Source organism: Silurus aristotelis, assembly GCF_946808225.1.
Source record: "Silurus aristotelis genome assembly, chromosome: 17".
NCBI classification, from domain to species: Eukaryota; Metazoa; Chordata; class Actinopteri; order Siluriformes; family Siluridae; genus Silurus; species Silurus aristotelis.
Genome location: NC_139590.1, coordinates 19,096,498 through 19,124,454, shown reverse-complemented (window position 1 = coordinate 19,124,454; position 27,957 = coordinate 19,096,498). Strand labels below are relative to the sequence as shown.

Below are 27,957 nucleotides of genomic sequence, written 5' to 3'. Positions count from 1 at the left end.
CATTACAATGAAACAGGCTCTCATGAGGATCGTTGCATGAAAGAAATACCAAGCGCTACCTCTGCTGCAAAGGATAAGTTTATTAAAATTACCAGCCAAAAACAACTGCCTAAAATGATTTAAATAAATACTTCTCCACTTAACCAGCACGGCTTCCACAGCATTTTGCAGCAACATACTATCACATCTGGTTTGCACTTAGTGGTAACATTTGTTTTTCAGCAGGACAATGACCCCAAACACACCTTAGCTATTTGTCCAAGAAGGAGAGTGATGGAGTGGTGCATCAGATAGCCTGGCCTCCACAATCACCCAATCTAAATCCATTTGAGATGGTTTGGTATAAATTGGACACAAGAGTGAAGGAAAAGCAGCCAACAAGCACTTAACACCTCTGGGAACTCCTGAATATTGTTGGATAACCATTCCAGATGACAACCTCATGACCGAGAATGACAAGTTTATGCAGAGCTGTCATTAAAGTGAAGGTCGACTACTTTGAAGAATCGAAAATATTAAATATATTCTGGGTTGTTTAACACGTGTTTTTACTACATAATTCCATGTGTTCTTTCATTGTTTGGACGTTTTTAGTATCAATGTACAATGTAATATATATATATATATATATATATATATATATATATATATATATATATATATATATATATATATATATATAATATTTTTATTTTTTTTAAATTTGTTTTTCCTTCTGTTTAAAAGAAGAAAGAAAGGAAAGTCCCCCCTATAACCTTTTTCCTTCTTTCCTAACAGAGCGCGTTTCATACAGGAGGCACGGCCATCGTTCACCGGAAGTGAAGGTTGAAGTGGGCGTGTCTAAGCGCTCTCCTAAACAGGCCCGTTTGTCATTGCGGTGTCTTTACTGATCTGAATCCTGGTTAAATGGTGGTGATCGGTGCAGATCGGAGTGCCGTGTCTGAACTCTCAATCATGTCGGCTGCGAGTCAAGCAGAGAGAGCTGTGTTGGTGAGGATATTTGTTTCGTTTGTTTTGCTAGCTGCTCTGTTTGCTTTATCAGCTCAGCTCTATAGATATCTACTCAATCAGCACTGATGAAGAACAGGGAGATACCTATGAAAAAGAGATCAGCCACCACAGCAGACATGGCATGCATTTGTATATCGATTTTCCTTTTCAGAAATCCGAATTTTTATGTCAATGCATTTATCATAATTCCCAATCCCTTGCTATCAAAGTCTTACATCTTGAGCTTTCTCACACAGGAGGAAGAGTTCAACTGGCTCCTCAAGGAGGAGGTACACGCCGTGTTGAAACAGCTGCAGGACATTTTGAAGGTATTTTAGATACATAATGATCAGCTCTGATGCAGTTGGATCTCTCTCCTTTTAAACAATCTCTCATTTCCATCACACAGGAAGCTTCCAGACGCTTTTCAGTGCCTACTCCAGGGATGGAGGGTCAGCTTAAACAAGAGAACTTCATTCTTGGCTGCTCCACGTAAGGGGTCTTTCTGCATTTGTCTGCTGTATGTGGTTTCTAAATGGATGGCATGTTAAGCTCTTTATTGTGTAGGCTAAACAGTTTGTGTCCCTCGTTTATGACCGACGTGTCAACCTCAGCTGATTGGATAAAATAAATGTGATCTGATGCAGATCTGGTGATTTGCACTCGTTCCAAATCCTGTAGTATCACTGGGTCAAGTTTAATAAATGCATTAGTGCAGGATTATAGTGACTCTGGCAACCGAGCTGTGCACGTCCCAAACAAAGTTCTGCATTTCTGCAAGGAAAGAAAGAACGGAAGGAGGGGTGAAAGAAAAGTTAAGTTGGAGGAGTGATCCAGATCAATCATGCTCTGCTTCTTATTAACTATGGACATCCATGTGAAGTTTAGATATTCTGTACTCTCACAAGTACAGTTTATTTACTCACCTGTTCCAGTATACTGTGGGTTTTTATGAGTCTGCTGTATGTCATCTTTTGTGTCTTTAGTTATGGCTACACAACTGTTAAAAAAAACAACTTTTAATAAGATTGATTTACAGAAAAACAACCACATTTGACAATAACACATTTTTATTATTTTACAAGTTTACTATATAATTCCCTACGTGTTCTATTGTAGTTTGGATGTATTGAATATAATGTACAGTGTCTAAAATATATATAAAAAACAAACAAAGAACCACTTTCCTGGTTGTGTGTGTGTGTGTGTGTGTGTGTGTGTGTGTGTGTGTGTGTGTGTGTGTGTGTGTGTGTGTGCAGAATCTTGAAAATTCTAAATTATATTTAAATTGATCATTTATATTTGTTTTAAATATTTTTAAGTTCAAAAACCTTCTGATTATTTCGTATGTAAAATTTAAAATGAAATTAAAGGAAAAACAACTTCATTTTTACATTTTTGACCCTACTGGGAACAAAAGCAAAAAACACTGTGTATTTACACCTGCTCCGATATATACAAATAAAATGAAAATGTTAAGTGGAAGAATAAAAACACTTGCACTCAGACTCTACATTTTTTTGTTTTTTAACTAATAATCTGTAAATTCTACCTCTTTTATTATAAAGGTAGTGAGGAATATCAGGACATTCCCAGTAAACAGCACAGTGCAGCACAATCCTGTTCCCTCCACATAACAAACACATTATTCTATTTTGTGTTTTTGTGTTTAGCATGGACCAGGTGAAAGGAGTCCTGACTCTGCAGGGTGACGCTCTGACTCAAGCTGTAAGTGTTGCTGTATCACGTCCACTCCTGTCCCTTTGGGTAGTCAGGTGTCCAGGTCCGGCAGTGGTTTCCAGTCATAGAGGATGATTTAGTAAAGACCAACTCCCAAACCTCAACAAATGATCCTAACCTGCTAGTATACAATACTTTACACCGATCATGATTATACAAGTCTCATTATAAGAATATCATATATGCAAAAAATGTAAAAGGTCTTCTCAGAAACCACAACAGTAAAAATGACTAGCTCACAGACTAGTGTAATATTTAACACATCAGCCCACAGAGCGTTTCCCAGAAAATAACACTGAATCTTATATACATTTTTGCTCCAAAAGATGCCGTAAGGCTTATTTTCGGAGGATGTCTTATATTTTCATGTACAATTTACCTAATGTTCATTTATTTATGTATGGTACAAAAATCTATATTTCATCCAATCATGTTGTGCTCATTATCACCATTTTGGTTGTCAGCTAACCCCAGTGGAAGCTGATGACTAAGATGATGATAATGGGAGCAGTACAAAGTGGATGATATGTGGGTGTTGACTCTAATTATAATTTATATTACCAGTATAATCTTAATATTATATTACTATAATTATTATATTAATATTTTATAATTCAGTACATCATCGTGTGTTGCAGCAGACCTTTGGTACTACCTTAAATGCTTATGTATAAAGTAGGATTATAGTTCATGGTTTAACCCACAAGCTAGCATTAAAACCACAAAAACTGGGTTATGAACTAGCTGACAAATTAGGGCCAGTAAACAGGATAATGTGCAGAGCAGGATTTATATATATATATATATATATATATATATATATATATATATATATATATATATATATATATATATATATATATATATATATATTACATTACATTATTATATATAAAAATGTAATTATATATACATACAGTATATAATGACATTTTTAAGGCTATTTTACATACTAACTTAATATTCGATATTCTATTACACCAATTAGCATTAGCATTATAAAAAACAGGCTAGCAGAAGGAAGTAGCTTTAATAGTGAACAAGCTAAAAGGAAAATATTAAAACAATCAGGCAAAGTCAGATTATTATTTATTATACATTTCTGGAGTTTTTTTATTATTATTTAAGCAAATTGATTTAACTAGTGTGTGTGTGTGTGTGTGTGTGTGTGTGTGTGTGTGTGTGTGAGTGGAAAGCATTTGCGTTTGTAAGTAGTTAAATATTCTGCTCAGCAAGTAAAGGTGTTTTAAGAAATTTGCTGTTTATAGTAAACGCATGGGATGCCTTTCGTTTTTTTAAACACCAGTATTTGTCTCAATCTTGATTATACATTATATGAACAAAACTTTGTGGACACCTAAGCACAAGATCCGTGGGTGCTTTTTGAACATCTTAATATGTAGTCTCACCACATGTAGTCTCTGTTTTCTTTAAAAATAACCTTCACCTTTCGGGAAAGATGTTCCAGTAAAAAAAACTTTGCAGATCTGTGGAAATCATTCAGCCACAACGTTGTCAGTAAAGTCAGGTTCTGATGTAGGTGAGGTGAAGATGCCTGGGGTTCAGTCAGCATTCCAATTCATCCCAAAGGTGTTCAATAGGGTTGAGGATCAGAGCTCTACAGCAGGAAATCTTCCATTCCAACTCATGTAAAGCGTATGTTCATGGAGCTGACTTTGTACACAGGAGCATTGTCATGCTGGAACGGGTTTGGGTGACACAGTTCAAGAACACATATGGCTGAAAAAGTCATGGGTCCCAATACTTTTGTCTATATACTGTATGACTTTTGTTTTAAGCGTGATTCGAGGTCATTGGCTGTATCGTCATGTTGTTTTGCAGGACATCAATATTAAGATGGCTAAAAGCACTCAGGTGATGCACTTCACATTCCGGGAAGATAAACAGTGGAAATTACAACAGGTGGGCTCATATCACGCAACAGTCACGTATACCACGGCCCAATTAAAAATACATATAAATAAACCTGAACACACACACACACATGAAATGCTTTATTATACAACAGGCAGTTGCTGTTTACTAATTTTATTGGTCGAGCAAATTGTAAGAGCGCTCGCATTTATTACATTTAATATAATAAATACAAGTGTCTGCTATGTAAAAATTCTATTTCCTAGATCAGTATGGTTGCTATAGTTACTGACATTGGCAGTAATGTCAAGAAGCATTTTTAGGAATATGAAATATTTTTAAAATCGATATATAAAATACTTAAAATGTACACTCTCCCCAGATAGATAAAGAAATTGGGGACAGCAATTTCTCAAATAAGCAACGTATACAATATACAATACATAAAATACAATATACATGTGTACATCTATCTTTTTTACTTAAAAGCTTAATGTCTCCTCATAACTTCATCCACCAGCACCATGTAATCATGGTTTAATTCTCATGTCTTCATGGTTAAACCTTCTCCTGTGTGTTTGCTCGCAGATCCAGGATGCGAGGAATCATGTGAACCAGGCACTTCAGCTGCTCAGCAGCCGTGACGAGAGCTATTACTTTAAAACCGGCGCCGAGGTCAATAAGGTTTGTCCACTGCAGCACACTTTGAACAATGACTTCATAGATGTGATTTTGGGATGGCTGGTATTCAAAGGAAAAGCAGGTTTAAGCGCTTTTCTTTAGAAAAAATACCTACGGCCTTATGAGGCTGGGTGTGATTTCTTCCTGGCCCAGACCGTAGAGTCACACTATTGAATCAGCATAAAATAAAAGTTTAAATATTTCATTCTCAAAAGCACAACCAAAGTTGAGTGACTTTAACACGACATTGGCATATGTTGAGCACTAGTTAAAAGTGAGTTGAGCATGGGATGAGTGTACTGTATGTTGAGTGTACTTTCTTTCGGCTTCTCCCAATAGGGGTCGCCACAGCGGATCATCCGCATGTTTGATTTGGCACATGTTTTTACGCTGGATGCCCTTCCTAACGCAACCCTCCCCATTTATCCGGGCTTGGGACCGGCACTAAGAGTGGCTGGGGTTGGTTCCCTGACCGGGGATCGAACCCGGGCCGCAGCAGTGAGAGCGCCGCATCCTTACCACTATACCACCAGGGAACCTGTATGTTGAGTGTACATTAAGCATTATTTGAAGAAGTTGAGCGTGAGATGAGTGTATGATAAGTGCGCGTTGAGCATTATTTGAAAGTAAGTTGACATGAGATGAATGTTGAGTATTCCTGAAATTATTCCTCGAGTAATTAGAATACAAAAAAGCATCAAGGCAAATAATTATGTCCATTTCATTCAGTCCATTTAACTAGACGGAGCACTGTGTTTCCCCACAGACCATTATTACTGCTGCACCACCCGCCAAAAACACCAGACCGCTCTGGGATCTCATTTATAAAAGGGGGAAGGGGATTTACCAACAGACAGCGTGCATATACTTTGCATGGAAAGTGTTGAATCCACACAAAGAATATGTGCGCCGTCAATGTCGTCGAATATCCTTCTGCCTTCTACGTTTCCACGTTGTGCACACGCAGGGCTCAGGGTTTACTTACAGGTGCGCACTTTCTCCCAACAAGTTTGTTCTATTTATAAACCACAACCTTTGCTTTGAAGGTGGCATACACATGTTTTCAGCCTGGTCTTGTGCCTATGCCACGTTTATAAATGAGACCCCTGATCAGGTAACACTGAAGACGCTGCAGAATGAAAAATGGAAAACCGTAAACAGTGAGGGACGAGGAGAAGATTCAGGCCAAAGAACACAACAGAAAGTTTCTAAAGTTTGGGATCATTTCAAACTAAAAGACAAAGAAAACTCTGTACAATGCGTTTACCCTTTCTTAGCATAAATTAACAAATTAATTTTTATATTCTTACTTATGATTTTTATTTATATATTTGTATTTGCATTTCGATGCGATATGGCAATCAAATGCACTAAATGTTTTTTTTGCACAGATTGCAATTTCTCATTTTAAGAGACCCGTTTTCTTTTCTTTTGTATAATTATTTTTGCTCTTTAAAAAAGAAACAATACTAATTATAAAGTTATAAATATATAAATATATAAATATCCTATTACTCAATTAATCGATGAACTGATCGGTAGAATACTCGATTGGTAAAATAATCGATAGCTGTAATGTTGAGCACTAGTTGAGTAAGTTGAGCGTGGGATGAGTGCATGTTGAGCGTCCGTTGAGCACTAGTTGAGTAAGTTGGGCGTGGGATGAGTGTATGTTGAGTGTACGTTGAGCACTAGTTGAGTAAGTTGAGCGTGGGATGAGTGCATGTTGAGCGTACGTTGAGCACTAGTTGAGTAAGTTGGGCGTGGGATGAGTGTATGTTGAGTGTACGTTGAGCACTAGTTGAGTAAGTTGAGCGTGGGATGAGTGCATGTTGAGCGTACGTTGAGCACTAGTTGAGTAAGTTGGGCGTGGGATGAGTGTATGTTGAGGGTACGTTGAGCACTAGTTGAGTAAGTTGAGCGTGGGATGAGTGCATGTTGAGCGTACGTTGAGCACTAGTTGAGTAAGTTGGGCGTGGGATGAGTGTATGTTGAGTGTACGTTGAGCACTAGTTGAGTAAGTTGAGCGTGGGATGAGTGCATGTTGAGCGTACGTTGAGCACTAGTTGAGTAAGTTGGGCGTGGGATGAGTGTATGTTGAGCGTACGTTGAGCACTAGTTGAGTAAGTTGAGCGTGGGATGAGTGTATGTTGAGCGTACGTTGAGCACTAGTTGAGTAAGTTGGGCGTGGGATGAGTGTATGTTGAGCGTACGTTGAGCACTAGTTGAGTAAGTTGAGCGTGGGATGAGTGTATGTTGAGTGTACGTTGAGCACTAGTTGAGTAAGTTGAGCGTGGGATGAGTGCATGTTGAGCGTACGTTGAGCACTAGTTGAGTAAGTTGGGCGTGGGATGAGTGTATGTTGAGCGCACGTTGAGCACTAGTTGAGTAAGTTGAGCGTGGGATGAGTGTATGTTGAGTGTACGTTGAGCACTAGTTGAGTAAGTTGAGCGTGGGATGAGTGCATGTTGAGCGTACGTTGAGCACTAGTTGAGTAAGTTGGGCGTGGGATGAGTGTATGTTGAGCGTACGTTGAGCACTAGTTGAGTAAGTTGAGCGTGGGATGAGTGTATGTTGAGTGTACGTTGAGCACTAGTTGAGTAAGTTGGGCGTGGGATGAGTGTATGTTGAGCGTACGTTGAGCACTAGTTGAATAAGTTGAGCGTGGGATGAATGTATGTTGAGCGTACGTTGAGCACTAGTTGAATAAGTTGAGCGTGGGATGAGTGTATGTTGAGTGTACGTTGAGCACTAGTTGAGTAAGTTGAGCGTGGGATGAGTGCATGTTGAGCGTACGTTGAGCACTAGTTGAGTAAGTTGGGCGTGGGATGAGTGTATGTTGAGCGTACGTTGAGCACTAGTTGAGTAAGTTGAGCGTGGGATGAGTGTATGTTGAGTGTACGTTGAGCACTAGTTGAGTAAGTTGAGCGTGGGATGAGTGCATGTTGAGCGTACGTTGAGCACTAGTTGAGTAAGTTGGGCGTGGGATGAGTGTATGTTGAGCGTACGTTGAGCACTAGTTGAGTAAGTTGAGCGTGGGATGAGTGTATGTTGAGTGTACGTTGAGCACTAGTTGAGTAAGTTGGGCGTGGGATGAGTGTATGTTGAGCGTACGTTGAGCACTAGTTGAATAAGTTGAGCGTGGGATGAGTGTATGTTAAGCGTACGTTGAGCACTAGTTGAGTAAGTTGAGCGTGGGATGAGTGTATGTTGAGTGTACGTTGAGCACTATTTAAGTAAGTTGAGCGTGGGAGTAGTGTATGTTGAGCGTACGTTGAGCAATAGCTGAGTGAGTTGATGGTGATTCACACTATTAACATTTACAATGATGTCCATGTTGATTTCTCATCTAACATGCTTCACTGAAGCAGTCAGTCACGGTGTTGACGTCCTGTCAACAAAAATCTTTGCTCAACCAACTGCTGTATCATGTTTTGCCCGGCGTGCTATTGTACAGGTTTTTCCTGTACACCATCAGGAAGATTTCTCTATTTCACTTCATGGAGGTAACAGTGATTTAAAACATTTAGCAAAGGGGAAGTCCACAAGCTTGTCTTTGTGCAGTTTTAAAGTGTTTAAAGGTCATTTATCAAATCCTATTAAAGGCAATTAAACACAGTAGTACCCAAATCAATGAATGGGTGAAGATTAAAGCGTAATCGAATCTGACGTTCTCTTATAGCTGATGGATGCCATAATGATGCAGTTGACCAGAGCACGCAATCGTCTTACCACACCGGCTACCATGACTCTGCCTGAACTCGCCTCCACCGGATTAATGGTAAATATATACGCTTTATGGACAAAAGTATTGGGACACCTGATTTTTATTTTTTTTTATCCAAATGTGTCCCAAAACAATTGGAGGCACACAATGGTCGGGTGTCCACAAACTTTTGGCCATATAATGAACAAAAAAATATAGACACTCAACCATTTTATGACATCCGTCTAAACAAATGTAGTCTTCAGGTTTACGTGACTGCGCAGTAAAAACACAAAAGTAGGCTAATCATTACATGCTAGGTTAATTATTACATGTAAAACCATATAAACCCAGACTGATGGATGATCCCAACAATTCAGATTTGTTCAATTCAGAGTTCTAGATAATTGTTCTTATTGTTTTCTCACACAAGATACCCAATATGACTGATTTTATATGCTGAATATGAAATATTATACTGTGAATAGAACGACAGGAGTCACATATTCTGTAGTGTGATTTGAGACAGGCATTTTCTACTCTGCTCTGTTTTTAAAAAATTTTTTTTAGATTGTTTAGCCAGGAATGTTGACCTTTGACCACAGTCAGAGTAGTTTTGACTCACTTTGTGTATGTGTGTGCAGTAAGATAAGCGTGTTTCTGCCAATGCACTATCGTCCCTTGCATAAACATCATTTGCAAAACAAACGTCATCGGATTTGTTTTTGCCACTGCGCCGCTTCCTCCGTGACGTACTTTTCTCTCCTCAGAGGATGTTCACGCCCCCGATGCCCGGTGACTTGATGGTGAATTTGTACATAAACCTCAGTAAGCTCTGCCTGACCGTCTATCAGCTGCACGTGCTTCAGCCCAACACTACTAAGGTATGAAGGGTTGCAGTATTTTTTGGACAAAGGTATTGGGACACCTGACTTTTCCAGCCATATGTGGTTCTTCCCCAAACTGTTACCACAAAGTTTGGGTTTTGTGTATTTGTCCAACACTGTCGTGTGTTGATGCACTTTATGTGGTGAGGATACTTTCTAGTCCTTAGCCCTGTGTTTTCTGTAATGTAGCTCTATATTGTTAAATGTAGCACCAGGGTTCTGGAGGAACGTTGTTTCATTTCACTGTGTACTGTGGCAGCTATATAAGGTTGAAATGACTAAAAGCTTCTTTACAAAGTGAAAGGCAATTGTACAGGATGTCTCTGGATGCTGTAGTATGACATTTTTCCTTCACTTGAACTAAGAGACCCAAACCTGTTCCAGTATATCCCTAAAGAGATACTTTACATGGGCTGGTACAGTGCTATAGTACTCTGACCCTATTAAACACCTTTGGGATGAATTTGAACACTGACTGCACCTCAGGCCTTTTCACCTCTCCAACATCAGTACCTGACTTTACTAACGTCCTTGTGCCTGAATGAGCACAAATCTCCACAGAATCTGGTGGAACATCTTCCCAGAAGAATGGAGGTTACTATAACAGCAAATGGAGACTACATGTGGAATGGGATGTTCATAAAGTTTGGGGAAGAATCACATAGGGATGGGAAAGTCAGGTGTTCCAGTACTTGTGTGTATTTGACATTTTATTTACACGTGGGTTTTTTTTCCGTAGAACTTCAAACCAGCAGGAAGTTCAGTTACACATAATCCTGGATCGATGTTGTAAGTTATCCTTTTTTTTTTCTTTTTTTTTTTCTTATTTTCTTTTTTTACTTTGAGCTTTGTTCAAGAGTTTGATTTAAATAATAGTAATGATAGAAACAATAGTCATAGCCTTTAGAATAGTAATAATAATGAAATCATTATTTGATTATAATAATAATTAAAAAAATGAATCGAACAGTTTTTTCCCCCCCACAGTGAACTAAACAACACTAAGTTCGAGGTGAGCCACGTGCACAAAGTGGAGTGTGTGGTGCCGTGGTTGAACGACACGCTGGTGTTTTTCACCATCTCACTGCAGCTCTGCCAGCAGCTGAAAGATAAGGTGAGTAAGTCTATGTTTGGCTCTTCATATTTGAGGTGTGACAGCTGGGATTAGGTTTACTTTAACCAAAAATAGATATACTGTGAAAAATCCCTATAGAATCCCTATAGAAGAGAGAATCCTCAAAGAATTACATGCCGCAGAAAACGCTGGGCTTCTATTGGTCATGGTGATAATGTCCACCAGCTGACCCTCGGCTTAAACGAGGACGGCCCTCGTGTTGTTTTTTATCCCTGTGACGGTTAACTAGCTAAGCTAAGCTAAGGTGGAACCTAAATAGTATGGGGCTAAATAGGATCGTGTTCATATAATTGACATTTTGCATTAATGGCATTTGGCAGACGCCTTCATTCAAAGCGACCTACATTTATCTCATTTATACAACAGAGCAGTTATGGGGATTAAGGGCCCTGTTTAGGGGCCCAGAAATGGCAGCTTGGTGTAGCTGTGATTTGCATTCTTGACCTTCGGATCCAAAGTCCAATGCCTCAACCACTGAGATAGCACTTCTAGAATGTTCTGATGTTCTACAAGTTTACCACAGAGTTACCCGGATAACAGTGCGTACATGGTGAGCTCAGTGCAGTGTTGCTGAACGGACTTGGGTTACTTATGGATAAAAAAGAAGTCCAAAACAGGATATGTGCAGCAAAGCACATACCTGTAGAGCTGTATCCTGTTCTAGGTATTCTACTAAACTTATTTTTTTATTTATTTAACTTCCTCTCACATGAAACAACTTCTGTCAGATAGCTGACAGCTAAAAACATGATAGGGTGCATCTACATTCATTCACGCTTCATCAGGTGGTGCCTGCTCATGACCATAATTGCTTAAGTGTCCATATCTTCCTTACAACCTCTCAATAAAATATCTGTCAGGATCATTTCAAGAGGGGCTTCCACAGAAATCATGGGGAATCTGGGAGCCAGCAGGGACTAACTCAGACTTATCCAGACGTTTGTAGACGAACATGGCAGCATTAACTGCGGGAAAATTCCCCTGGTTGCAGCTGTAGACACGCGGCTATTCATGGCACTATATGATGGTTCCGTTGAAAGGCATGTGTTATAGGTTGTGTAAATTTGGTCCACCATCTGCAGGAGGCATAAAGCAGAAAGGAAAAGATCCCCAGGGGTATTTGTCATAGACCAGCACGGCTTTGTGGACGATCTCGAAAATTTCCATGATTCTCATCACCCTTGGCAGTTAGGATGGTGGCAGTCTAACCGAGTTTTGAGATAATGGGTAGCATAGAATCACAACTAACAAATGGTAGTAACATTTTGTATTATTATTTTAAGTTGTTGTTGTTTTTTTGCAGATTTCTGTGTTCTCCAGCTTCTGGAACTACAGGCCCTTTTAATGACCTGTTATGTCAAAAATGTCAATTTGTGCAAAAAGTGCAAAAATCAATATAAAACCAAACTTTAAATGCGCAAAAGAAAACACACCACGTATTGAATCCACATATCCGCTTTAGGACCAACTGTTCATTTATCTTCAAGCATTAGAACTGGATAGAATGAGTTCATGGAAGTAAAATCCTGTTATTCCGTTTATTTTATTTTTTTTGAAAAACTGTGAAATGTTAGAAGTATCCGAGCTATGATCAAAACGTGTTAGCAGTGTTTTTCTAATGACACTATTATAACGTTAGCAATCCTTATGCTTGTTTTATAGTCCATGACACATTTCAGTGAATCATAGGCACTTTTTTTTTCTTCAGTTTGTCTGAAAGTGTTTATAATTTTGCATTGAGGTGAAATTATACACATTTTACCTTGGGCAACTTTTGCTGATTATATTTTTGCATTAATGTACACTCGTATGGCCAAAAGTGTCCGTCACACCCGTATGTGGTTCATGTTCAAGCTGTTGCTGCAATAATGGTATAGAATGTCAAACGTTACAAATTCCCTTCAGTGTTAATAGGAGGCCAAAATCTGTTCCAGCATGACGATGCTTCGTGCTCCATGACACTGTGGGTTTTTTACTCAACAGGAATATTAACTGACCAAACATCAGCTCACCAAACATCCGAGTAAAGGTAATTATAACAGCATAGTTTGATTTAGAACATATTGGTGTGATTCATTAGGCGTCCATAAACATTTGGCCATGGTGGTGTAATCGTGCACTACATGACCATATTAGCTACACTATATGGCCAAAAGTTTGAGGACACCTGACCATATGACAGTGCTTTTTGAGCATCCTATTCCACTTTTAGTCCTGATTTGCCGTTTATAATAACCTCCACTCTTCTGGGAAGATGTTCCAGGCACTGATGTAGGTGAGGTGAGGAGACCTGGGGTGCAGTCAGCATTCCAATTCATCCCAAAGGTGTTCTCCTAGTTGACGTGAGGGGAAACTTTCACTCTACTGCATCTAAAAACATTCAATAAAATTGTATACCTACAGCATTTTGCTCACAGTTTGAGGAAGAACCACATATAACTGGGGAATTCAGGCGTCCTAATACTTTTGCCTACATTGTGTATATTGTACACTTATACATTCCTTCTATTCCTGTATTGACTCTGTTTGTTACTCTTCCTCCTATGATACAAGCCGTGCTGTCTGTGTTAAATTATTCCTATGTTTTATTTATTCAACGTGGTATTATAATTGTTTGACTTTTCCAACTCAGAACATGTATCTTAGTGTTAAAGGATATATTTTCCCCCTCTACATTTGTTTTCCGTCCACTCTAATAACTGTGCAATAAACATATTGAAGTCAATCATGTCCGTGTGCTCTTATTGAAATAATACGATTTTATGTACATGGTAGCCTCATTAGCCAGTGTCGCCTGGTGACTTGACCATGAACCATGAACCAGGAACTTTCACAGGAAGAGGAGCCTATTCACCACTATACCACTGTAATACCTTATTTCTGTACTAAATGATGCTTCCTGGTCTGAAACCTGTTTATGGAAGTCCAGAAACTTGAATGGTGCATGCGTCAGATTCTACGGATTGGATGCTGAAATTACAGGTGAGATCCATGTCCTTCAGGTGAACTCAGAGTGGACTAAAATTTTCCCTTCACCTAAACTACGATATCCAATCCTGTTCCAGCATGATAATTCCCATGTGCACAAAGCCAGCTCCATGAAGATTTGCTTTACATGGGATGGAGTGGAAGATCTCCTGCTTTAGCGTTTTGACCTCAACCTGATTGAAGACCTTTAGGATGAATTTTTCATGCTGACTGCACCCCAGGCCTCCTCACCCTTGGGTTATTAACACCCAAACAATCTCACCAAGCACAACTGCAAACTCTAGTGGAACATCTTCCCAGAAGAGTGGAGGTTGTTAAGGTCACATCGTGTACATAATAGGGTTAAAACCTCACAATGCTGTTCTCAAATAAATCAAATGTACCACAATGTACAGTACACTATATTGTACTTTTATTCTTTTACAGAGAATCATAAGCATGTCGTAACAGCAGCAGGAAGCAGAGTGCAATTACATTCGAAAGTGAGGAATTACTTTTTTTTTTTTTAACAAAGCCTCAAAACAATAAGTTAAATTGAGCTACAGCTACAGTAATTATTACAGCGTCACTGTCAACTTTATAAAACATCCCCGATTAGTTCCTCATCTTCTACATTCTCTTACACAATATACTCGTTAGCATTAATGTGACAAAATACAGCAGTAAAAACATTAGAAAGTGTTTTGAAAAGAAGTGCAAACAGGCCGGACTCTCATCTTGAGCTTTAGGGCTCCAGTGCCATGTTGTCGATGCCTATTTTATGTCTTTTGGGCTGTAAATAAGTAAAAACAAAACAGATGATTCCCGTTAGCCAAAAAAACACTGACATTTTCATTTCCATTACAAAAAAACTAAGTGTTGCGGTACCTTTTCGTCGCAGAAGCAGCAACAGCAACAGCAGCGGATCAGAACCAAGATGATGAGCAGCACAACCATGCCTGAGGAAACAAAAGCACATGTTTACCAATGAATCAGCCTTTATTACACACAGTGCTAAAGTTCAACATCCTGTGTCTGTTAATAAATACTTTATTCCTCTTTCGCCTAGTTTGTCTTTTTGGGTAACAATTTATACAGACTTTATAGCAGTTGTTAGCAAATGAGTCCTTCACCAGCCTCCATTTTTATATCTTTTAGAGTTAAAAAGCGTAACTCCCAATGCACAGCTGTGTCATGTTTCCCAAAAGACCCACAGCAAACAACTTTTTGTAGAAACCCCAAGTCCATGTCCATGTACAAGTCCATGTGAATTATCTATTACTACAAACTACTTTACACCAATCAGAATTGAGTATTCGGCAGATTTCATATACATCATCGACACCCCTCACATCTTCTCAATACTATAGAAATATAACTTGGATATACTTTAGAGTGTCAATGTGCAGTTTGTATAGCAGTACAGATTTACTGTCCTCTAAAAATAACTAAACCTACAGCCATTATTGTCTAAATAACACCACCACACAACCAAACTGTGTCCAAAGTGTCTATATTTTATAAGACCATCATTGTTATCTAGCACTGCTTCAATCCTCCTGGGCATGAAATTTACCAGAGCTGCACAGGTTGTTGCTGGGATCCTTTTCCACTCCTCCATAATAAATCACAGAGCTGCTGGATGTTAGACAAATGTCACATGAACCATAGCTCCCCAGTACCAGCAGCACTCATGCAGTCCCAGACCATGATGCTACCACCACCATGCTTGAATGTAGGCAGGAAACAATTTTCTTGGTTTTTCTCACCAGGGTGTCACCACACATGCTGGACACCATCTGAGCCAAACAAGTTTATCTTATTCTCATTAGACCACAGAACATAGTTAAAGTAATTCATGCTCTTGGACAGGTTTACTTCAGCAAACTGTTTGCAGATTTTCTTGTGAGGCAGCTTCAGAAGAGGCTTCCTTCTGGAATGACGGCCAAGCGAACCTCTAAAGCAATGCTGCAGCGCTCATACGTCTGTTTTATGAAGCAGCTTCTGCACCTGACGGACAGCACGAGGACTCGACTTCTTCGATGGACCCTCCCGAGGTCTGTTCTGAGTGGAACCCGTTTTTGGAAAACCTCTGTATGACCCTGGCCACTGTACCGTAACTCAGTTTCAGGGTTTTACCGATGATCTTACAGCCTCGGCCATCTTTATGGAGAGCAACAATTATAATTCTCAAATAGGACATGTGGCTTTGCATGGTTAAAGGATGTACAGCTGTTATCACTGAGGGTGTACTCACTTTTGTTGCCAGTTATTTTGACAATAATGGCTGTATGATGAATTATTTTTAGAGGCCAGTAAATTTATACTGTTACACAAGCTGCACTTTGACTACTTTAAAATATATCCAAGTTTCATTTCTATAGTATTGTCCCTTGAGAAGATCTACTGCAATGGTTGCTAAAATGTGAGGGGTGCACTCACTTTTGTGGGATATATATATATATATATATATATATATATATATATATATATATATATATATATATATATATATATATATATGAAATTTATATACAAGTCATCTTGAGGACACTGTACACTGAATAACTGATGTATTAGACCCTCCATTAGCTGTCAGTATACAACTGACTTATTCTTCACATAGACTACTGTTTGTTCTACATTGGACTTAGATGTTCTTCTATAGACCTGTTTCTAAGAGGTCTATAGTTGTCCACGCTAAGCCGATACCTAAAGCTGCTTGTAGTAACACTGACTCACCGATGAAGATGAAGAAAATGGCGAAGGAGGCGATGTCCCAGTCCGACTGAAACATCTCCTTGTTCTGCAGCCGGCTAAAAACATCGTTGACCTGGTTCTGAAACTCCTGCTGCAGGTTGTCCTGAGACATCGTGGCTGTGTTCAGAAAAAAAAAAAAGACAACTGGGTCAGAGATAATAAAGTTTGTGGACACCTGACTATCACATCTTGTAGGCAGTAGCATGTCATTTTCCTTTCACTCAAACTAAGAGACTCAAACTTGTTCCACGATGATAATACGTCTTTGCACAAAGCCAGGTTCGAGTGGAAGATCTCCTGCTATAGCTAGAAACCTTATTGAACCCCTTTGGGATGAATATGAACGCTGATTGCACTCCAGGCTTCCTCACCTCACCCACATCAAGACCTGACTTTACTAGGACCTTTACAGGACTTTAGGACCTGACTTTACTAATGCAATGGATAAATGAGCACAAATCTCCACAAAATCTACTGTAACATCTTCCCAGAAGAGTGGAGGTTTCTAGAACAGTAAATGAGGACTAAAAGTGGAGTGGGATGTTCTAAAATAAACAAATTTCCTCTTACTTGTCTACACTTTCTGCATGTTCTACACAGTGTAATCCCTGGGATCTGGACTATTTCAGAACTCGGACTTTAAAGTAAACAATAACAAGGAACAAGGAAGAAGTGAAATGTATTGGTTCAATTAGGCGTAAGACCTGCCTCATGTCTCCTAACTCTCATTTCCCATTAAAAAGTGATTTATTTTCTTTTATTGTTTAAATGTGAAGCCCAAAACTGTGTTTAAACAGAATACAGAACCAGGTTATGTTTTAGGTTATATAGAGTTATTATTAATAAAAACATATTCAAGTCATGTCACATGACCATTTTAACACTTTGACCACAGTTCATATGTTTCTAAATAAAGATAAATGATGTTATAAAAGTTTGAATAATATAATAATAAAATCCCCTGCCTTTGTTTACTGTTCAGGCCTGTTATTATTATTATTCAGCGTCATCTCAGTTCAACCCAAATCAATGATACAGAAGATACACTATATAAACTCTCACTAACACCTTAATACGACGTGTTTTAGTCTTCTTTTACATGTTTAGACTTAAAACAGTTCCTGGAGAAACACTTAAAAAGCTTCGAACTCACCTGGGATTTTGTTGATTTCTTTGTATAGTTTCCGGGATCCACCTGTCTGCTCACCTGCCTGCCTGCCTAGAGTTTTGAGCCCACTGCGCATGCGCGCAATACTTTGATGGCGTATTTTACTGTAGTGATTATCTCTCACATTAACCACATGAACAGCAGATAGCGAGTCCTCGCGCTCTTTTCAAACCGGAAGCAGTCTCGTGCGTTAACTCACCACATTTTATTAGAGTCAGAGCCGCCGATTAAAGGTGTTGGTACAGAGTATATATGCTGGAGAAATGTAAACACTTGGCCGCTAGAGGGCTCTAAATCACCACATAAAGAATCATGATTCACCATCAGTCAGATTCAGGGAGGAGGTCAGACAGAGTCTCGGTGGTGGTGAATAGATGCTGGATGATTGGGCAACTACTGCAGAAGTGATCAGGGGGACACCTAGAAAGGTACCTGGAAATAAAAAGGAAGACAAAAAGATGTGGTGGAATGAGAAAGTGCAGGAAAGCATAAGGAGAAGGAGGTCGGCGAGGCAGAGGAACCGAGCTCTGAAGGATGTGCTGCATGTAAGAGTAATAAAGGATGGAGATGAAAATGTGTTGATATATGTGTGTGTGTGTGTGTGTGTGTGTGTGTGTGTGTGTGTGTGTGTGTGTGTGTGTGTGTGCACATTTTTATAAACGACAAATAAAAAAAAAGATACTATAAAAAGTGGTATTGCACATTTAAAATAAATCAATCAATATATAGAAAGTATTTTTGGACAAAAAAATCATCATATAATAATTATTATCATTTTATTCATCGTCATTATCATTTTATTCATCATTATTATTACTTAATTCATCATTATTATATAATAATAATAATAATAATAAATAATAGCATTATTATTTCATAATAATAATCATCATCATTATTGTCATAATCATTATTATGGAGAAAACCACAGACATATAGGACAGAACCGAGGGGTGGGAACTCAGTGGTAAAGGCATTGGATTGGAAAGTCACAAGTTCAGATCCCAGCACCACAAAGTTGACACCGTTGGGCCCTTGAGCAAGGCCCTTAACCCTCGACTGCTCAGTTGTAAGTCGATAATAAATGTAAAGCATGGGCAGTTGCTGCTGGGACACAAGCCGGGGTCTGGTCGCCTGGACGATGGTGTCTGATGTTGAAAGACTTGAAACATCTGCATCTGCATAATGTATCTTTCACCATCATTATATCATAATAATAATAATCATCACCATCATAATCATTATTGTGATGATCATTTATTTTCCTACAGTCACAAACACACATTAATCATTAATAATGGAGTAAAATAAAATCTGTAAATGTTAGAAAATGAGCAGTAAGGCATCAGTTTTCTGCTATTAATATGAGAGTTTGTGAGGAATGACGGGACTCTCACTGTGTAGCAATAAACAACTCTGAATTACATCAAGTATTGAAATATTAACTTCACCCCTTAAATACATTAAAAGGAATGTGTACTTTTGTATTTTTACCCGAGTAGAAAGGTAAAAGGATCTTTTTAGAGAGGTAATGTTTAACTAGAGGATTAGTACTTGGTACAACATAAACTCAACCAAACACAGACTATTTTATTTATATGTGTCTAAATGAGTCATTACAGACATAAATCACTCAAATCCTGATACATTTAACAGATACATACCAAAAAGTGTTTAATGTGTAGCTACTTACCTTGAACACCAGGTGACGCTGTCTCCGATTACGAGTCGCCTTTTCTTCCAGACCTTACCTCTGACCCTTACTTTTTGTGGGGTTTTTGTTTTATTATTATTATTATTATTACTATTATTATTATTATTAGTAGTAGTAGTAGTAGTATTTTTAATTTATCTAGAAAACATACACATCAATTCCAAGTGTTTAAAAAATATAAAAAAGAAACTAGAGTTACATATTACAAAATTGTAAAAACTTCGGAAATTCCTAGTTACACGTATTAGTTAAATATTCCGCCCTCTGCAATATGATTGGCTCGTTCTCACATTGATGAAAAAGCTGCTGATTGGATAGCCCGCATGTCGTTTACGATACCGCTAAGCAACACATATAGGAGTCTGTTGAAAGTGTTTGACACATTGTCTTTACTTTTTCTGAAATTAAATTTAAATATTTTTAAATGCATTAAATATTTTATTTACATCGTCAGCCCGTGAGCTTGAGTCAAATATAAAAGAATCGATAGTTTCGATTCTTTTGTTTGTACTAGCTGGAGTGGGAGTCGATTCGAATCGATTCTTTTAGTAATTTAGGATATACTTCATTGAAAGTCGAAAGTCTGTAATAAGTTTGCAAAGAAATAAATTAATTTAGGCTGAAATGGCGCATTTATATGTTTCTGGTTAATAAGAAAGTAACACTCGTATTTCTTGGAGATAAAAATTGCCTTATTAATTAAATGAATTAAAGTTTTTAAAAGAATGAAAAATGTATATACTGTACATATAGTATGTATGAATTAGCTGAAGCTAGGCGCAGACAAGGGGGCGGGGCTTATCGCCGAAAGGGGCGGAGGAGGAAATAGAACACAGTGGGATGAGGTTCGTACTTCCGGGTTTTCCAGCTGGCAGCTCCGGGAAGCAACGATGGCCGCGGTTCCGGTTCAGGCGCTTCGTGTGTCGGATATTAAGGAGCCGACGATATTGTTCGAGCGATACAGCACGGATGAAATCCGCGCGGTGGAGCGGAAAGTACGAGGGGAGATCGAGCAGAAGAAAGAAGAGCTGCGGCAGATGGTCGGGGAGCGGTACAGGGACCTGATCGAGGCTGCAGACACCATCGGAGAGATGAGGGAGTGCGCAGAGAAAGTGGTACAGTCCATCCAGGACATGCAGAACTATTGTCACACACTGAAACACAACAAACACACTCCTCCGAGCAGCAGAAAAGAGGTACGTAGGAGTCACCACAATGTTCTTATCACTCCCTCTCTTCCAACATTGTACTGTCTCCAAACTACTGACTGATAAAGAACCATACTAGTAAAAACAAAGTCATATTTAAAGCTGTTGGATCGGTTTTATTAGCCCAAGATATGGAGTAGAAGCTGGTGTGATACCTGGTGGTGGTAGCACTCATGCTGCTCTTATGACAGAAGGGGGGAAAAGACTAGTAGAAATATCAGAGGGGTTCATCCACAATAAGCAACTGAGATAAACTCCACCCTGAATAGCATACATAAAAAACTTTCATTTTTTCTTTGGTGAACTCTTTTCTACATCACCAAGTAAGCCGCTTGACTGTCAAGCAGTCAAGTGCCTTGAAAAAGAAGATAAACAAGGCAGGATTTATAGAGTAGATCCTTCGTATTTTTAACAGACAATATAGTTTGGTTTACCTCCCAGCCTGGGCTGTGGTATACCTGTTAGGAGCATGATGAGGGCGGGACACTTCAGATTCAGGAGAGCATTTGATTGGATGGAAAATCTGACATGCGGAATGAGGTCATCACCTTATGATGTCAGAGATCTACTACTTTCAGTAATGGGCCTGTGTGAACGAGAGTGCAAACTTGTGTGTGTGTGTGTGTTTTGTGTGTGTAAGGTAGAGAAGCATTCACAGGAGAAGTTCTACACCATGGCGGCTCAGATCAAACTGCTGCTGGAGATGCCTGAGAGGATGTGGAGTGCGTTAGAGGGAGCTCAGTACCTGCAGGCTACGCAGCTCCACCTCCTGTGTGCTCAGCTGCACCGGTTGCTTCACCTGGACGCGTCCACCACCTCCTACAGCCCTGTTCTGAGTCGCTTTCCCATCCTCATACAGCAAGTGGCCGCGGCGGGACACTTCAGGTACGGCCAAGCCTCATTCTCTCGCTCTCTCTCTCTCTTTCTCTCTCTCTCTCTCTCTCTCTCTCTCTCTCTCTCTCTCTCTCTCTCTCTCTCTCTCTCTCTCTCTCTCTTTCACTGCTCAGCATCAATGACATTTAAAAAAACCAAATTCACGCCATGTTTGTTTTTTGTTTTTTTAAATCCTCGTCCCTTTTTCTCAGGTCGACAATTCTGTTGGACAGTAAGTCCGTGTTGCGCGGACGAGCCGTCTCAGATCAGGCTATCGCTGAAGCCCTGGTGTCCACCATGCTGCTGGAAGACAGTTCACCTCGTCAGGCCCTTGCCGACTTCCTGCTGGCCAGAACGGCATCCATACAGCAGCTTCTCAAGCAGCCTCAACACGGTACACGCTCTACTGATTTAAAGGGTTTTACAGGGTCATGTTTTTTTTGTAACACGTCTTTCTGTCACTTTGTGTTGAAACTCGGTCGTGTTGCTTCAGGAGCCGGGATTAAAGCTCAGGTCTGCTCTCTGGTGGAGCTTTTAGTCACCACACTTTATCAGGCCCACGCTGTGTTCTACCTGCCACCTGAAGGCCATGCGGCGGAACTGGGACTCGGTTACGGTTTACTCTTCACTACCCTGGAGAACGTCACATCCGGTAGCTGCCTTACTGCCATTTTTTTAATGTAGATGATCATTTTGAGAAATAGTTGATAAATAATAGAATGAAGAACATCCTTTTCTTCACTCCAATCGTTTGCTCTTTATCCAAGTGAATCCCACATATCGTCTGGCTACAGCTAGTGTTGCACTTTTATTTTATCTTGTTGTTGTAGGTAAAGGCAAGAAGGTGCTGCACGGCGAGGTGAGCGAAGGAACCTGGTTTAAGCATCTGCCGTCGTCGGTTACGGATTTCCAGCCCGTGCTGCGAACCCTGGCGCAACCCATACAGAGCGAACAGCTCCGGGATACGCTGCAGCGCTGGAACGACACGTGAGTTGTTTTTTTTTCACACTAGTGTGAGTTTTTTTCACACTACTGAACTTTATACTTATATATTGTATTAAATAGCTGTATAGAAACAGACAACGGATATAAAAGTGCTCCTAAGGTGCCGTTTGTGAATGTTGTGTATAAAGAACGTCTTATGTGGGCTAATTGAGATGCATCAACGCCAGAACTATCAACAGAAATGTGCTTAAATCCAACTCGAAATTCATCGGATTCTTTTCTGTGTGTCAGGTGTAAAGAGGACATTCGCAGCAGCGTGAGCAGCCTGCTCATATACGTGAAGAGCGTGAAGGGTTTGGCCTCTATCAGGGATGCAGTGTGTGACCTGCTGAGCAGCGAGTCCATCAGCCAGCACTGGAGCGGAGTGTGTGAGCGTCTGTTGGATAAACCGCTCGACCTGTGGCATGACCTGCTGCAGCCACTATTTCTCCATAGACTGCAGGTCAGTTTTCCTAATGACGTATATAATCAGCCAGTTATCTCCTCATCTTGACGAGCGAATCAAATCATCCATAATATCCGTGTGCAGGTGATCACTCAGGAGGGCATGGAATCGATCTCCAGCAGCTGCAAACAGCTTTTGTCCTGGACGCTGCAGGAACTAGAAGGCGAGGCGCTGAGCCGCAGTTCCCGATTCGAGAGCGACGTGTCATCATTTCTATGGTGCGAGTCGGCGGCGGACCTGCCGAACGACGCCGCGTGGGTGAGCGTTTCCCAACGCAGCTCACGGCCCGAGAGCGGCCTTTCCATGAAAACTCACGCCCTCACACCACGTGTCCAGACTTTTTGCGCCGCGCTTGACTCCAAACTTAAAGCTCAGCTGGAGGATCTGGGGCACTTCCTGCCTTCGGACCCTCCCGCTTCATGTCCGAATCGCTACAAAGACGGGCCGGCCGTGGAGCAGGCGCTGAGCGAGCGCTGCACCGCCTGTGTTATGGACATCGTGAGCAGCGTCCACACCGAACTTGCAGCTTCATCAGGTCGAATGAGCTCAGTCCTTTTCCTAGCCCGGCTGTGCCAGTCTATGAGCGAGCTCTGCCCCAGTTTAAAGCAGTGCATTCTGGGCCAGCAGGGGGAGAGCAGAAACACAGGAAGTCCTCGTGTACAAATCAGGAAGTTGGGGAAAGCGGTTGTGAGTAAAGGTGTGGACCTCAGTCCAGCTCGGGTCACATGGGCTCGAATGAAGGAAGAACTGCTTGCCTGCTGCATGGAGGCTTATGGCATCTGGAGTTCTGCCGTTTCCCAGGTAAAACACGCATTCGCACACACACACACACACACACACACACACACACACACACACACTCTTCAGGGTTAGAATTCTATTTAATTATTACTTAGCACAAAGCAAACAACTAATGAAACCAAAATAAAAGCAAAAATATCGTTTTGTGTATCCTGTGTGTGCGTGCGTGTGTGCGTGCGTGCGTGCGTGCGTGCGTGCGTGCGTGTGTGTGTGTTAGACTTTAGTGAAGCACTTCGCCAGTTCTTTGCACGCTGCAACAGCCGGCTCGGTCCTAAGCACTGCCACAACCTGGGAGGAGCTGGAAATCCAGGAAGAGGCAGAGTCAGGAAACACAGTTGTTTCCAAAATCTATCTTCCAGTCCAGGTGAAAACTTAAGCCGCCCGCATTAATCCAGTGTTCGTTTTTCTGGGACACTCATTTGAGTGATGAATCTGTAGTCACATGGCCTTCAGGTCAGAGCGATGAGGCTTCAGGGATCTTGCTTTAAAGTTTATCCTCCTGGGAATATTTTTTATCTGAGTAAGCATGCAGTGTGCGTTTGTCTCGACAGCCCTCGTGGTACGTTCAGTCTCTGCTTTTTCACCTGTGCCTGGAGGTGAATAAGGTCGGAGGTCACGCCATGCCGAGGATCACGCTGACCGAGTTGCTGCGCACCTGCCTGGATCAGGCGCTCGCAGAATACGATAAGCTCACGCAGAACAAGGTGGGTGTGGTCTTCTCTCCTATCTCCCAGTGTCCCTTTTTTTTATTCCATCTACGATTTCCGGGATGTCTTCTCTCTCACTCTCTCTCGTTCTGTCTGCTGTGTAGGGTGCAACGCCCCCCGTCACTCAGAACCGAGCCCTGCAGCTGCTGTTTGACGTGCGCTACCTCAGTGCTGCTTTAACAGCTCGGCTGGAGGACACCAGAAGCTCGCGCTCGCAAGTGCAGCCCAGGTAACAGATCGTACATGAAGGCTTATAGGCATTAATTTGCGCGCGCACAACAGATGCCTTACAGGATTTAACACTTGTCACAGGATCCAGCAGATCTGTGACGCTCTGGAGAGCCACATCGATCCGTTCGACCTGGATGTTTTCACTCCTCATCTGAACAGCAACCTGAACCGGCTGACTCAGAGGACGTCGGTAAGCACAGCATGCCCAACTAAACTTTTTCTGCTATTCCACACTTTAGAGTGGGGAGAAATTTTAAGCCCCCATCGATAACCCCAGAAAAATGGTAATGAAACACTTCGTTTTAAAAATGCAAAATATACAAAATATCAAGTTCTACATCAATAACATTAAATAGCATTAAGGTTAAAAAATAGAGATGTTGAAATACTGATGTTTTAATTTACTTTCATTGTTTGTTTGTGGTTGCTTTGATTGTATGTACTTGTTTTTTAATAGAGAAAACCATAAATGAAGATCAATGAAGAACACAAATAGTACATTGCCTGTCATGTCTTTATTTTCCACTAAAGGGGCGCCACACACTGGGTTAAACAATTTAGAGAAGAAGCACATACTACATGACTCTCATACTACAAAGCCATGTTTCCTAATTCTTTTGGCGATTATAGTGTCTCATTGGTTGAAAAAAGTCTATATTAAGTCTAATATTAGACAGAACTGGGTTAATAACTCGAAGCCTGGTTATAATCTTCACGCCTGGTCTTCCGTTTTGCCGTAATGACCATTTTTATCATTCCCAGGTGCTCTTAGGCCTCTTAACTGGTGCAGAGAAGCAGTACACACCCAGAAGCAGCAATGTGAGCTCACAGGAGCCGTACAACATCCTTCCGCTGGCCAGCAGTCAGATCCGGTATGGTTCACTGCAAATACTTATTTTCTTGTTGCTGTTCTAATAGAAGCAGGTTATAAACTTGATGTGATTTTTTCATCAGGTTTGGTTTGCTGCCGCTGAGCATGACAAATTCCCGTAAAGCCAAGTCATCTACTCGGGCGCCAGACATCACCAGACCCCTCGTAAGTGTACCCTAACTGGTGTTTTTTTAAAAAAAAAAAACACTTTTTTTTTCACCGTCTGAAGTTCAGCATTAAAGATTTATTTTGTCTGTTTGGTGGTTGTTGTTGTTGGTTTTTTAATTATTATTATTAATGAGCAATTTTGTTTGCTTTACACTTTCAGTCTTATCCTACATTGTTCTAGAAAGACGGATTTCCAGATCTCGAGGCACTCGGTGAAGTAATAACGTGTGATGGTGCAGTGTTTGCCTGCAGTGTGTTTGCAAGATGCTGAGATCTGGTTTTTAGTTAGAATTTAGAGAAACTGTTGCTGCATGACCGTCAGCCTGCTGGTGATAAGACACTCGACATACTCGATTCATGACTGAATCACATGTATGAAACACAACAGTGAGGAAACCTGTGTGAAATGCTAGTTTAGAAGTATTTCTGGACTTCTGATCAGAAGTCCAGCAACTTAGCCACTGAGCTACCACCTCCCCTCAGTTAGTAATGGGGTGGGCCTAAAAATGTTTAATGGCAATGGGTGCCTTTTGAATGTTCATTTCCTTTTTCAGGACCGTCATAAATGTAAAAGTGTCTGGTTGCAACCCTGGGCCACTTGAAATCAAATCGGTCGAGTCCCCATGGCCCAGTTTGAGCAGAAAAATTGAAATCGCATGTTTGAAGTGTATAATCAGTTTGCCTGTACCATATCTGTGAATTCAGGAGTTTTTATTCACCTTGTTCTTGTTCTTTCTTTCTTTTATTTTTTTCCTCCAGAGTGCTCCTTCATCCAATCACATTCCAGAAGACAGCTTCCGGCCAGGGAACCTCTTCAGGCAGTTGGCCAGTCAGGAGGAGGAACCTGCTGGCCCCTCCCTCTTTAAATTAGGCTGGCTTTCTGGCATGGCGAAATAATTTATTTTCGGGTGAAATGTAAAGGGTTTTTTAAATGCTTCATTCGTAGCCTGTATAAATTAATATATACATTATAAAAATGTGGTTTGAGATAAAATGGTGTGCTTGCATTTCTTAAACTAGAAATAAACGTGTGGGTGGGGTTTTATTTCATCAAGCTGAACGAGAACAGTTTTATACCATGATACTGTTTGTACAACCAATATTTGTGTATTAATGAAAATCCCATCATTAAAAAGAAAAACGTTGGTATCCTAGTGGCTATAACTATGTTGTATGAATTAGAAACAGTGGCATTGAGTAAAAGACAGGAGTTGGAGCTGGAGGTAGCAGAGCTGAAGATGTTGAGATTTTCATTGGAAGTGACGAGGATGGACAGGATTAGAAACCAGTATATTAGACGGCCCACGCAGGTAGGATGTTTTGGGGACAAAGTGAGAGAGGCTCGAGTGAGATGGTTTGGACATGTGCAGAGGAGGGACATGGGGTATATCAGTAGGAGAATGCTGAGGATGGAGCCACCAGGAAGAAGGAAAAGAGGAAGGCCAAGGAGGAGGTTTATGGATGTGGTGAGGGAAGACATGCAGGTAGTTGGTTTGAAAGAGGCAGATGTAGAGGACAGGGGGGTGTGGAGCGGATGATCCGCTGTGGCGACCCTTAATGGGAGCAGCCGAAAGAAGAAGAAAAAGACCCTATAAATGTACATTTAATGAGACTAACCAATATTTAATTTAACCTCCATTTGAACACACTTTTCTATCTGGATTATGAATTTTATTTATTTATTTTTATTACATGTACAGCAGACAATTTATCCAGAGCAACGTATAAAGTGCTTCTGCGTCTCCATCAAAAACACAATCCAATGCTAATTTACTAGGTCAATGTCTAAGAATAATATTAAGTACGTTTGGGTTCCATCGGGTCCCAAATGTTTTTTTTTTAAATGTTGTGTTTGTGTGTGTGTGTGTGTGTGTGTGTGATTCAAACATTAACATCAAACCAAACAGACCACTGTAGAAACTGGAAGCTTAATGATGTCCTAATGGTTCCTATTGGTGTCCAGTAAAAACCATGTGATCTACAAGTTGATTTGTTGGCTCCTATAGACATTCACTAGACATAACA

At 40.4% G+C, this 27,957-nt stretch overlaps 3 protein-coding genes across 6 annotated transcripts; 2 read left to right on the top strand and 1 right to left on the bottom strand.

The window, feature by feature from the left end:
- Positions 1-203: 203 nt before the first annotated feature.
- Positions 204-13,739, top strand: rogdi (rogdi atypical leucine zipper). Of its 2 annotated transcripts, XM_083565955.1 has the most exons (12): positions 204-459; positions 778-990; positions 1,248-1,319; positions 1,400-1,482; positions 2,664-2,718; positions 4,573-4,653; positions 5,194-5,289; positions 8,969-9,067; positions 9,763-9,876; positions 10,619-10,668; positions 10,867-10,993; positions 12,318-13,739. In XM_083565955.1, exons 2-12 carry the CDS (start codon positions 907-909, stop codon positions 12,357-12,359), a joined length of 903 nt encoding a protein of 300 aa, XP_083422081.1. In that variant the 5' UTR covers positions 204-459; positions 778-906; the 3' UTR covers positions 12,360-13,739. The 2 variants fall into 2 exon arrangements, 1 of the variants encoding a protein (XP_083422081.1); XR_014537466.1 differs by lacking the exon at positions 204-459 and having other exon boundaries at positions 781-990; positions 10,867-11,573; positions 11,622-13,739.
- Positions 13,740-14,520: 781 nt separating this feature from the next.
- smim22 (small integral membrane protein 22) lies at positions 14,521-18,138 on the bottom strand. Its single transcript, XM_083566010.1, has 4 exons — positions 17,895-18,138; positions 16,724-16,858; positions 14,870-14,940; positions 14,521-14,774 (listed from the first exon to the last, which is right to left on the bottom strand). Exons 1-4 carry the CDS (start codon positions 17,983-17,985, stop codon positions 14,727-14,729), a joined length of 345 nt encoding a protein of 114 aa, XP_083422136.1. The 5' UTR covers positions 17,986-18,138; the 3' UTR covers positions 14,521-14,726.
- A 2,296-nt stretch (positions 18,139-20,434) lies between these two features.
- cog1 (component of oligomeric golgi complex 1) lies at positions 20,435-27,086 on the top strand. 3 transcript variants are annotated; one of them, XM_083565811.1, is made up of 14 exons: positions 20,435-20,823; positions 21,476-21,716; positions 21,917-22,098; positions 22,198-22,356; positions 22,535-22,691; positions 22,941-23,151; positions 23,239-23,955; positions 24,173-24,319; positions 24,507-24,659; positions 24,767-24,891; positions 24,975-25,083; positions 25,656-25,765; positions 25,848-25,929; positions 26,692-27,086. In XM_083565811.1, the coding sequence occupies exons 1-14, from the start codon at positions 20,514-20,516 to the stop codon at positions 26,827-26,829; spliced, it is 2,841 nt and encodes a 946-aa protein (XP_083421937.1). In that variant the 5' UTR covers positions 20,435-20,513; the 3' UTR covers positions 26,830-27,086. The 3 variants fall into 3 exon arrangements, with proteins under 3 accessions (XP_083421937.1, XP_083421936.1, XP_083421938.1); XM_083565810.1 differs by having other exon boundaries at positions 20,436-20,819; positions 21,472-21,716; XM_083565812.1 differs by lacking the exon at positions 26,692-27,086 and adding an exon at positions 26,093-26,128 and having other exon boundaries at positions 20,482-20,819; positions 21,472-21,716.
- Positions 27,087-27,957: the final 871 nt, after the last annotated feature.

Bases quoted from the DNA above. Each gene is read 5' to 3' on its own strand.
- rogdi (XM_083565955.1), top strand. From the start codon at position 907: ATGGTGGTGATCGGTGCAGATCGGAGTGCCGTGTCTGAACTCTCAATC. The intron at 1,320-1,399 runs GTATTTTAGATA...TCCATCACACAG, and splicing joins AGCTGCAGGACATTTTGAAG to GAAGCTTCCAGACGCTTTTC. The intron at 10,994-12,317 runs GTGAGTAAGTCT...GTTTTTTTGCAG, and splicing joins GCCAGCAGCTGAAAGATAAG to ATTTCTGTGTTCTCCAGCTT.
- smim22 (XM_083566010.1), bottom strand. From the start codon at position 17,985: ATGCGCAGTGGGCTCAAAACTCTAGGCAGGCAGGCAGGTGAGCAGACA. The intron at 16,859-17,894 runs GTGAGTTCGAAG...TTCTGAACACAG, and splicing joins AGAAATCAACAAAATCCCAG to CCACGATGTCTCAGGACAAC. The intron at 14,941-16,723 runs GTGAGTCAGTGT...TTGTTTCCTCAG, and splicing joins CATTTTCTTCATCTTCATCG to GCATGGTTGTGCTGCTCATC.
- cog1 (XM_083565811.1), top strand. From the start codon at position 20,514: ATGGCCGCGGTTCCGGTTCAGGCGCTTCGTGTGTCGGATATTAAGGAG. The intron at 23,152-23,238 runs GTCAGTTTTCCT...ATCCGTGTGCAG, and splicing joins TATTTCTCCATAGACTGCAG to GTGATCACTCAGGAGGGCAT. The intron at 25,084-25,655 runs GTAAGCACAGCA...TATCATTCCCAG, and splicing joins GGCTGACTCAGAGGACGTCG to GTGCTCTTAGGCCTCTTAAC.